General features: G+C 34.4%; 1 protein-coding gene across 3 annotated transcripts; it reads right to left on the reverse strand.

Moving 5' to 3' along the window:
* LOC105630008 (Pentatricopeptide repeat (PPR) superfamily protein) lies at nucleotides 1-7,568 on the reverse strand. Of its 3 annotated transcripts, XM_037636761.2 has the most exons (5): nucleotides 7,318-7,568; nucleotides 4,076-7,226; nucleotides 3,843-3,915; nucleotides 3,493-3,602; nucleotides 1-2,570 (listed from the first exon to the last, which is right to left on the reverse strand). In XM_037636761.2, the coding sequence occupies exons 1-2, from the start codon at nucleotides 7,438-7,440 to the stop codon at nucleotides 4,161-4,163; spliced, it is 3,189 nt and encodes a 1,062-aa protein (XP_037492689.1). In that variant the 5' UTR covers nucleotides 7,441-7,568; the 3' UTR covers nucleotides 1-2,570; nucleotides 3,493-3,602; nucleotides 3,843-3,915; nucleotides 4,076-4,160. The 3 variants fall into 3 exon arrangements, with proteins under 3 accessions (XP_037492689.1, XP_012067069.1, XP_089580251.1); XM_012211679.4 differs by lacking the exon at nucleotides 3,493-3,602; XM_089724125.1 differs by having other exon boundaries at nucleotides 3,843-7,226.
* Nucleotides 7,569-11,373: the final 3,805 nt, after the last annotated feature.

Consider the following 11,373-nt stretch of genomic DNA (forward strand, 5'->3'; position numbering starts at 1 on the left):
TTAGCTAAAGAGTGAGCATTCACATTGCTTGCCTTCGAATCCACCTAACAGTCAATATAGTTTTCCAATCCTTAATGACAAGACCAAATTCACAAAAGTAACAGAACTAGAACATAAAGACTGAACGATTAAGGAGTCTACCAAAACATATCCAGGACCCCCAAAAAAAAACCAAGATCTTTTAAACAGCACAAACAGGCCCTCAATGCTAAAGCCTCAACCACTTTTGATATTATTTTGTGTAGCTCATTACACAAAGATATAGGGTGGAAATCCTTAAGAGACTCAGGACAATTAGTTTTTGGGACCAAAACTGTTGAAGTATCAGATAAAACTTCGGAAAAATACCTCTCTGCCACCAATTCTAATAACCCGCCCACCACATCTGCTCCAGTGATATGCTAGAACTTCTGATAGGAAGTTGGGTTTAGGCCATTTGGACCTAGAGATTTTTCTAGATGCATTTGAAAACCTGCATCTTTGAATTCCTGATGACTGAAAGGTGTAATAAAAAACAGGTTATCTTCTTCAGAGACTCTAGGATGGACAAGTCCAAGAAGACTCCTTCTATCAGAATCACCACCATAAAAAACATTGGAAAAATAATCATAAACCAGATGTTGCAAAACTCCGAATTCTGAAACCATTTCCCCTTTCGAATTTCTAAGAGAAGAAATAAAATTAATTCTCCTTCTCCCTTTAATTTGCTGGCGATGATATTGTGTGTTTTGTCCCCATATTGAAGCCAGAGAATTTTAGCAATTTGTTTAACACGCAACTCCTAAGCCAACAAAAAATTCCACTTAGCCTGTGACCGATTGTATTCAACAATACCGAAATTATACCTGCCTTCATCTAAAAGATGAGCCAGATAATTCCTGTTATGCCAAAAAATACGATTTTGTTCCTTCCCAATTCCAGTTCTTAGACTTGGCTCGATTTCCTAGTCATCAAATCGTTAATGCCAGATAACCAGCCTTTGGAGACTACCTCAGCCACATCAGGCTCAACTAGCCAATTGTTATCAAAGCAAAACCCTTTCCTTCTTACTGGAAAGAATTATTTTGAAGCTCTGAAAGAATCAAGCTATGATCAGATGAAAGAGAAATCAAATTACTTACCTGAGTCGCAGGGAATAGACCAACTCAATCAGATGTTGCAAAAACCCTACCTACCTTTTCACTTACCCAATCTGGTCTTCCCCTACAATGCTTCCAAGTAGAACCATGACCAGCAAAAGGAACATCAGTCAAATGACAATCCTGGATAGCCTCTCTAAAGCCATTCCACAACAAAAAAGGTTGAGTGATGCCACCAATTTTTTCATCAGAAGAAAGCAAATCATTAAAATCACCCATGACCAACCATGGTCTCGAATCACGGGCTACTAGTGCATGCAAAAGATTTCACGACTGTCCCCTTCTATGGCATTTAGGGAACCATAAAAACTAGGAAGCTGTAAATCCTTTACTTCTCTCGTTAAATGGCGGTGAATAAAATTTCAGGAAAAGCCAATAATCTGAAGACTCAAAGAATTCTTCCAAAAGACTGCAAGACCACCAACTCTACCCAACCTATGTACAGAAAACACCCATCAAAACCAAACAATGCCTTTATCTCCTCTATTCTACTTCAAACCTTTGTTTCCATTAAAAATACCACTTGTGCGCTATAACTCAAGGATAAATCCTTGAGGGCTCGAACTGTTCTAGGGTTGCCAATTCTCCGGCAGTTCCAACTTAACAGCTTCATAATGCTCGACTGTCCTGACAAACAAGATCAGCCATTTTATGGTTTCTAGACTGAGACAAAGTCATGGTTGTAGCCTCCATAGAATACGAATACCTAGAAAGTATACAAGCCACAGTATGTACCTTCCTGGGCCATTTCTTCAAATCGTTTCCTGTTTGCAAAGCAACATCTTCATTCAATAGGACTTGTCAACTCAATAGTGTTCACAAAAGGACTTTCTCTTCTTCACTTCATCCCCCGCACTTCCAATTCCAGAGCTCAATTTTATTCATTCTGGGTAATGTCACTGGTTGATAACTTCACTGCAACAGCATGTACAGGCACACGAGCGTTGGTTGAAAGCCTAGACTTTAACAGCATTCACTACATCGGCCATCCCACAATGCAGATGCATAGACAACATTTTTTTCAATTCTATGAGTAGACACTCCCTCTTTTACTAACAAATCAATATTTGTTTATATTCTATTCTTGGCCAGTATTATTGTCATTGTCTCTGCTGCTGCCTTGGAAGCACCATTGAGTTGAATTTTTTCTCAACAGTTTCGAAGAGTTGTTTGACTTGGTCTGGCTGGAAACATCAGCTCTGATAGCAATTGTCTAGGGATGAGAAGATGAAGGTGAGGCATTGAGCTCAGGTGCAAGGAGATCGGCTTGGTTGGAGCTTGAGGCATGATTGAGCACAACTCTTGCACCAAGGGAGTGAAGGTTCATGGAAATTGCATGGCCAATGCCACGTGAAGCCCCAGTTACTATGGCTACCCTACCATCAAGTGGTAAGGAAGAGGATGCTGCTGCTGCCTCCTTGCTAATTTCACCTGCCATGACAAAGACTGGATGAGTTAGGAGAAAAGAGAGAGATTTTGTCTTAGAGAAGCAATTTCATGTCTTAACTATTTATAGCTGAAGATTGCAAGAGAATCTTTTTATTTGGATTATGGGATTTGGAAAAAGAAGAAACTTCAAGAACAGAAGTCTTCTCCTAGGAATGTCATTCCACAATTGGAGTGTCAAGAATACCAATACTATCCTTTTCAATGCCTACTATAGTACATAGATAAGAGGGGCAACTTGGTCAATGCGCCAAAATAAGTTAATACCAGTCAGCAGCCATGCTAGACTGAACTCCTATTTATTGGATAAATTACGTCAATGCTTACACAAAACAAGAAAAATTATAATTAAATCATCTATCATGTATCACCAGATTCCTCAGTCACAGGCTAACAAGTAACAACTACACCTTAGCATTTCATTGTTCCTGCAGAAAAGTCTCAAAATAGAAAAAAGAAAATCTTCAAGACTAAATGACACATTTTATCATTAAGAGAGGAAAGTAAGAAGCCATCTCAAGCATGCATTATCCAAGCAATATGGGAATAAATAATTTTCAAATTATACAAGGAAATACAGCCTACACATGAAACTGACAACTTGGGAAATCAAGACTAGAACGAGATCAGTTATAAAGTACTACACGATAATTGGCTCATATACACAATAATATTCCCAACTCAAATCTTACAGAAAGGAGTGGACTGGTTCTTTCTCAAGTGAGAAAAACTGGAAATGTGGACATCATTGCAGATAGAAGAACTAATCCAGAAAAGGTTTTTGAACAGTACTTATTCTTCCAGACCAAGGACTAGGATTTTGCAGTTTTCTGCAGCACCTTGGCAAGATGACAGATATAAGAAAAGAGCGAGAACCTAAAGGAAAGAAGGATTTGTATGAGCTTACATTGTTAAGCACCTAGAGATTAGAGATGTGAACTCCCACCAAGATCACAATCAGCAAGTTCATTGAGTTCTTTAAGGTAATATTAAATCTCACAAACACCAATTCCAAGACTGAGAGAATTTAAAATGGAGATGAATCAGGTACTGCACCTTGTACAAGTAAAAATTTATAAAATTTGCAGCCAAATGAATAAGACAGTAAATACTGGTCTAAATAAAGACAGCCCACTTAATTCCTATAGGGGCAAAAATAAATTATCAAAATCAGAAATTTACTATGAATTTGAAAGCATGAACTATGTTTCAGAAACCAATTGAGGTAACCTAAGCACATTACAGATGAAATATTACCTGTAATCTCTACAGGAACAAACATTATCGTTGTAATAATGTTTGAAAGGGCAAACAGCTTAGAGGGGCCTGCCTGTGGACAATAAACAACATAAGAAAATGTCAAGGAGAAAATTGCCTTGGCTTGAAAAGCTTCCAAATCAGACTTCATAAAGAGCTAAGAAATTTTACAATTAAAAAATTAAGTACAAAGTTATCAGCCTGCCAGGTCATAAGTCACAAAATGATTTTACCAGTTGTTGCATATTCTTCTGAGATCATAGTTTTCTTTCAGATCCTTTGAAATCCTGTTTTCCAATAACCATCGTGCAATTCCGCTTACCAATAATCTCTACATGAACAAGCACCACCTTCAAAATGGTGAAATCGGTATGCATCTCGTACCACAATTGTCCGATTTGAAATCTTTGACACAAACTTAAGCCATGTGTGGCAATCAGTACAGACACGTAGATTCTTCATGACACGTATGGGAATTGGATCTGACAAACTAAGGAGTCCAAATGCAGTGGCCAGCTTCTCACTGTGAACAAATGCAGTTGGATCCTTCTGCCCCTGCTCTACGTCATTCAAAAGGCTATATCGATCTTGCACATAACCAATTTCAGCTGCTTGTTTATTCAACTCGTCTAAGAAGTCATATATTTTATCTGATAGAGGATGGAGCTTATCACCTACAAAGAATGCATGAACTGAGTTCCTAACATCAATCCAGCTGCGACCAGGCTGTTTCTTCACACCCCTGTCTTTCATCATTTGCCTGGTCCGATCCCTACAATCCCATTTACCAGCCACTGCATACATATTTGACAGAAGAACATAAGTTGCAGAATCTTCAGGTTCCAATTTGAGTAGATGATGCGCAGCAAACTCTCCAACTTCTGTGTTCTTATGAACTGTACAAGAACTTAAAAGGGTCCTCCATGCCATTGCATCTGGTTCAATTGGCATCTCCTCAATAAATTTTCTTGCATGGCCCAAAAGACCAGCACGACTCAAAAGATCTACTACACATGCAAAATGTTCTTGTTTAGGAACTAAACCATACTCTGTGTTCATGGACTCAAAGTAGGAAAGGCCTTCATTTATCAAACCCACATGGCTACAAGCTGATAGAACCCCCACAAAAGTGACATGGTTTGGGATCACTCCAATCTGTTTCATTTTCTCAAAAAGATTTACTGCTTCAATACCATGTCCATGTTGAGAATAGCCCGTGATCATAGCATTCCAGGAAATTTCATTTTTCTGAGGCATCTCAGAGAACTCTCTTTCGGCATCATCAATGCAACCACACTTTGCATACAATGTGATTAAAGCATTAGAAACTTCAATTTCTGTATCAAACCCTGTTTTTATAATAATTGCATGGATCTGCTTCCCTTGTTTTATATTAGCCATATTGGCAGCAGCACTAACTGCAGAACCAAATGTGAATAAATTAGCTTCTACATTTGCTCTTTTCATCTGAGCAAAGACCTTCAATGCTTCCTCACAGTATCCACTTTGTGCAAATCCAGATATCAATCCATTCCATGATATATTATCTTTAAAATCATTTTTTTCAAATGCCAAGTATGCTTCTCGAATTCTTCCACATCTAGCATAAAATGTAACAAGTGCATTGCTAATTGAAAGATCTTGTGAATAACCAGAGATATAGGATTGAGCATGAATTTGTTGCCCTTGATTAAGTGCTTGAATACCAGCACACGCACTGATTGCACTCGAAAAACCTATATTATCTGATCGCAAACCTCGATTTAGCATTTCTTCAAAAAGTTCAAGAGCTTCAGCAAACAAATCATGATGTGCGTATCCTGCAATCATAGCTGTCCATGAAACGACATCTTCCTCAGTAAGTCTTCTAAGAATTCCTCTGGCATTACCCAGTTTTCCATGCTTAGCGTACATATCTATAAGCACACTACAGACATACACATTAAACTGAAAGCCAGCCTTGATGACTTGGGAATGGATTTGCTCTCCTAAATCAAGAGCTCCGGATGAAGTACAAGTTCTCAAAATACTTGGGTACGTAAATTGATTAGGAATCAAGCCTTCAACCTGCATTTGTCTAAATATCTGAAATGACTCGCTTAAATTATCCAATTGCCCATAAGCCACAAGCATCACATTCCATAAAACCACATTTTCTGTTTGTGTGGTGAGGAAAAATTTGTGGGCAGTCTTTATATCAGAGCATTTAACATAAAGGTCAAGCAGAGAACCTTCAATAATAATATCCAAAGACATCCCTGATTTTACTGCATATGAATGTAATTGTTCTCCCTTAGAAAATGCCCTAACAGATGCACAAGCACTCAAGAGACTTGCAACTGTAACACAATCTGGTTTGAGGTGATCATGCTGCATTTTCTTATACAGTTCCAAAGCCCTATCACTGTATCCCTGCTGTGCTAGTCCAGAGATTAGTGAATTATATGAAACTTCATCTTTACATTGTATTTTGCTGAAAACTTGTTCGGCAGATATGAAGTTCCCTAAGCGGGAATACAATGTGACAAGAGCATTGCACACATATGTCTCCAAAAAGAATCCACATTTGCAAACTAAGGCATGAAGCTGCTCCCCAATATCAAACAACCCTATTTTAGTGCAGGCACTCAAAACGCTTGAAAATACATAGGGAGTGGGGGATGTTCCTGAAATTTGCATTTCAATAAATAGGCGAACAGCTTCTTCTCCATATCCGTTCTGTGAAAAACCAGAGATCATAGCCACCCAAGAAACACTGTCCTTCACATATAACTTATCAAAAACCTTTCTAGCAGAATGTATGAACCCATTTTTGGCATATGAATCAATCAAAGGATTGCATGCAATAGGACTAGTTACAAATCCCTGATAAATAATCCTAGCATGAATCTGCTCAACAGAGCGACCATCCCCACAAGCCCTTAAAACACTAGAGAGTGTAACTTCGATTGGATTTACATTTTCCTCTAACATTCGCAAAAAGAACCCCAATACTCGGTTAAACATTTTCTTTGCAACCAAACCAGATAATATCTTGTTCCAAGTGATCACACTTCTAATAGGCATATCATCAAAAACCTTAACTGCACTTTCCAAATCCCCTGCTGCATTATAACAATCAACAAGCTTATCACACAAAACAGTTTCCCTACCAAAACCCTCCTTCAGAATCTTTCCCTGAAGCTTTTTGCAATTCACCAAAGAGCCAGAATTCAAACAGGAATCCAAAAGCCATAGATATGTTTGAGAATTCGCACTAATTCCCCGCTCATTCATCAAAATTAGGAATTCAATTCCTCTTATATTTCCTTCATTTTCCTGATAAAAAATTTCGTCAAATGCATTACAAGCCAGTCTCGGTCCACTTAGATTCCTACGGAAACACTGTAGAAAGAAAACAAAACAAAACAATATTTCAATTATGCAGGAATAGTCCAAAGGCGATAAAATTTATAATCAATGAAGTAGGTTTTACCTTTGGAGGATTTCTCGTGGGTTTCAGAGAGAGTGGGATTTTAAATTTACGCGGGAAGTAAAGAGGAAAGGATTTAGAAGTTGACCCGCGAAGGGACATGGGGCTAAAGTTTCTGAGACTCATACACCTGTGTATTTGAGTGAGCCAGCATAGCACTTATATGCGCGGGAACGTGGATCGTGAAGCCTGGGCGCTTTGAGCTTATTGGTTGAGAAATTGAACCATTAACGCCACCACCAATTGTACCAACACCACAGACATCAGATGAGAACCGCGCTTGATGGATGACGATGCTTTTATCTAGCATTGTGAAAACGGGCTGTCCCCCCCGGCCCGACTCGCACGGATTCAATTCCAAAACGGGTCGAGCCGAAAAAGCTCGTATATGTAAGCTTGGTCTGGTCTGTTTGGGCCCGCGAACATGTCCATTTTGAGTTTTTTTTTTTTTTCTTTTTAAACTTTATTACCTTCTTGAATTTAATGGCTTTGCATGTATGTATTAAGATTATAAATTTTAATAGGGTTTAATAGTGTTAACTATAGGTTTGGTAACGGAGTGATACATCAATGTAGATTTATAATCATGACTTGATTAAACAAATTATAAACCAATACATAAAAACATTTAATAACATTATTAAAATAATTTTATATAAAATACATGAAAATAATAGAAATTATTTAGTAAAATATAAATATAAAGAAAATTAAAATTTATGGAATAATATTTTCATTAATTAAAGTCTAATATTGTTTTATACTTTTCAAAAATAGTAACAAAATAATTGTCATAATAATAAATTAATTAATAAAAAATGAAAAATATTTAAAGGACCCTAGTAACTATAATATTATCTTATTACATAAATAATTATTATATTGAGATAATATTCAACAATGGATTAGGAGTGTTTTGGCATCGTGAAGTTAGAGTTTAACTGAGTTAAATCCCTCCTTTGATCCAAGTGTATATTTAGCAAGGAAAAAATAGAACAAATTAATTGTTAATAGAAGTTGTATATTTATGAAATTCTTAATTTTATCTTTAAAAGATAATGGCTAATAACAAATTTTTTGAATGTATATAATAAAAAATATAGCAATTGAAAAAGAAAGAACAAAAATTATACAATAAAACCTTAAGTTTTTATAGCACTTTGTGGCTTTTTACTACCGTGAATATGAAATTTGGTGCTAAATATAAATTTATAATGTGCTAGGTCGCTCTACCGTGTGATTCAAACAAAGACTAAGAGTTTGTTCGGCAAAAACGTTTGGAGTAATATTTAATGTTTTGATTGGGTTAAAAGTATTTAGAATTTGAGGTAGTATTTCACGAAACGTTATCCTCATTAAAGTTTAGCAATTTATAAATTTTTTATGACATCTATGTCTATCACTTGTCTTTGCCTTATTCTCTATTATTTTACCTTTTTTTATCTTTTTATATTAAATAGCTAATCATACACTTATTTTTACCGAATACTCATATTTTAACCGCTATATAAACAACTAACAGCTAATATCTAAGTGCTAACGGCTGATAGTTATTACAACAGCTAACATCTATTAGAACTGCTAAAATTGCCAAATATACCTTAAATAACACTAAGAATATGTTAAAACTGCATCGTTGATTAACTTCTTAGTCCATTCAATGAAAAGAAACAATCACACAAAAAAATTAAAAACAATCATACTCACAAGTCAAAAACAGTTTGCTGAAAAAAAAGTTAAATACAAAACAAAATAAGTTTTAGATGCACTTCCTTCGTTAAGTATGTCCTTGAGTTCGCAAGAAACGATGAGTTTACAAAAAAATAACATGGATGATAGAATTTCAGGAAACTTTATACGTATCTCATTGTGTAAAAGCACTCACGTGAGGGACAATCAAACAGCACGTTTTGTATTTTATTTGATAGGATTGGTGCTCTATTGGAATTCCCAGTCAAATGCTGTATTGTCAGGAGATGGGACCCGTTAACGGACACGTAAGTGTTCTCTAACAGATCCATGGGAGGTCACAATTGTTAATAAAAGTTAAGTTGAATATTCGATTAACGAAATTAAAAGAATTGGTTAAAATAGTTAAAATGTCCAAAGTTTAAGATTTATTTGACCATTAAACCTTGTTTAAATATATAAATTTAGAAATTTTATAAATATTTTGGGATAATAAAAAAAAAAGTAAACAAAATAGGATAAAAGGAGTAATATATATACATGTTAACACATTCAGGACAACATTTAAATATTGACCCTGTACCACATTCCTGATTTATAATATTCGAGGTGGATTGGTTTTTGGAACAGACATTAAATTATTGAAGAAAACTACCGTATTCCAGGAGGGTCCTTGCGAGCTCGGGGCGTTTTGCCATCCCTAATTTTAGAGCCAACAGTTCTTTTTCCTTCGAATGTATATGTATATAAAAGCAGGGTAGTTTGCATTACATAAAAGCTAAGTGCAAATAACACAATTTGTCACTTGGCATTATTTTAGATTATAGAACGATGGATGTTAGAATTCTAACACAGTTTAGCACAATTGTGAGAAAACTAGTTGTTTTATATTTTCAGATAATCTCTTTATCAATATAATATTTATAAAAAAGATCATCTCTAGCATTTAATATATTAATATAAATTTATTTCTTCTTATAAAATAATTAATAAGTAATCCATACGCTTAAAAGTGTGAATAAACAATGCTTAAAAGTGTGAATAAACAATATATTACTATTAAATGAACAACTTAAAAAATATAAATTGGAACGTATGGGACACGATAATTTTTAAAAAAAGTAAAACATCAATAAGCTTAGGAGACACTACGAGAAATTTCAGATGTACTAGTACTAGCAAGTGCATCAAAGATGCAGTCATCGATTCTCCCGAGAGGCCACAATTACTGCGAGCAACTATATTAATGACGAAGAACACATGGTAATATATTTAATATTTCAAATAAATAAATAATCATTTACAATAAATTATAAACATAAAATAAAAAAAATTAATTTCTTATTTCAATGACACAAAAATAAATAAATAAAAAACACTTGATTTTTTATTGGTAATAAAAAAAAAATCTTGGTTGATTAGCTAGTGTATTGAGTAGTCTTATATCTCAAGAGCTAGGTTGTACAGATAGAAGACTTGAAATATGATAATTATTTAAAAAATAGGACATCCATGAGCTTAGAACATACTAAACTAAATAAATAATACATTAATATTTTAAATAAATAAACAATCATTTATAATAAATTATGAACATAAAAAAACTTAATTTCTTATTTAAATGACAAAAATAAATTAAAAAAAAAACTTCATTTGTTATCATTAATTAAAAAAAAAACTTTGATTAATTAGCTTGGTGTATTGAGGAGTCTCATATACCAGGAGCTATATTGCACGAACACAGGACACAAAATACAGCAACGTACGAGATACAATAACTTTTTAAAAAGATAGGACATCTACACGCTTATGATAGATTACACTAAATAAGTAATATATTAATATTTCAAATAAATAAACAATCATTTTTTTTGAAAACAAATAAACAATCATTTATAATAAATTATAAACATAAAATAAGAAAAACACTAAATTTCTTATTTTAATGACGCAAAAATAAATTACAAAAAAACACTTCATTTTTATTGGTAATAAAAAAAACTTGGTTGATTAACTTGGTGTATGGAGTAGTCTCATAAACTAGGAGCTACGTTGCACGAACACAGGATACGATATACAAGAATGTACGGATACGATAATTTTAAAAAGCCAAGACATTCACACGCTTAGGATACATTACACTAAATAAGTAATATATTAATATCTCAAATAAATAAATAATCAGTTATAATAAATTAAAAACATAAAATAAAAAAAAAATAATTTCTTATTTCAATGACACAAAAATAAATTAAAAAAAACACTTCATTTTTTATTGTTAATAAAAAAAACTTGGTTGATTAGCTTGGTGTATTGAGTAGTCTCATATACCAGGAGCGAGGTTACACAGACACAGGGCACGGTATATGA

Source organism: Jatropha curcas, chromosome 7 (assembly GCF_041381405.1).
Source record: "Jatropha curcas cultivar XTBG-Jc1 chromosome 7, XTBG_Jcur_1.0, whole genome shotgun sequence".
NCBI classification, from domain to species: domain Eukaryota; kingdom Viridiplantae; phylum Streptophyta; class Magnoliopsida; order Malpighiales; family Euphorbiaceae; genus Jatropha; species Jatropha curcas.

Excerpts from the sequence above, each read along its gene's own strand:
- LOC105630008 (XM_012211679.4), bottom strand. The coding sequence starts at position 7,440 with ATGAGTCTCAGAAACTTTAGCCCCATGTCCCTTCGCGGGTCAACTTCT. Across the intron at positions 7,227-7,317 it reads CCACGAGAAATCCTCCAAAG|TGTTTCCGTAGGAATCTAAG; the intron begins GTAAAACCTACT and ends TTCTTTCTACAG.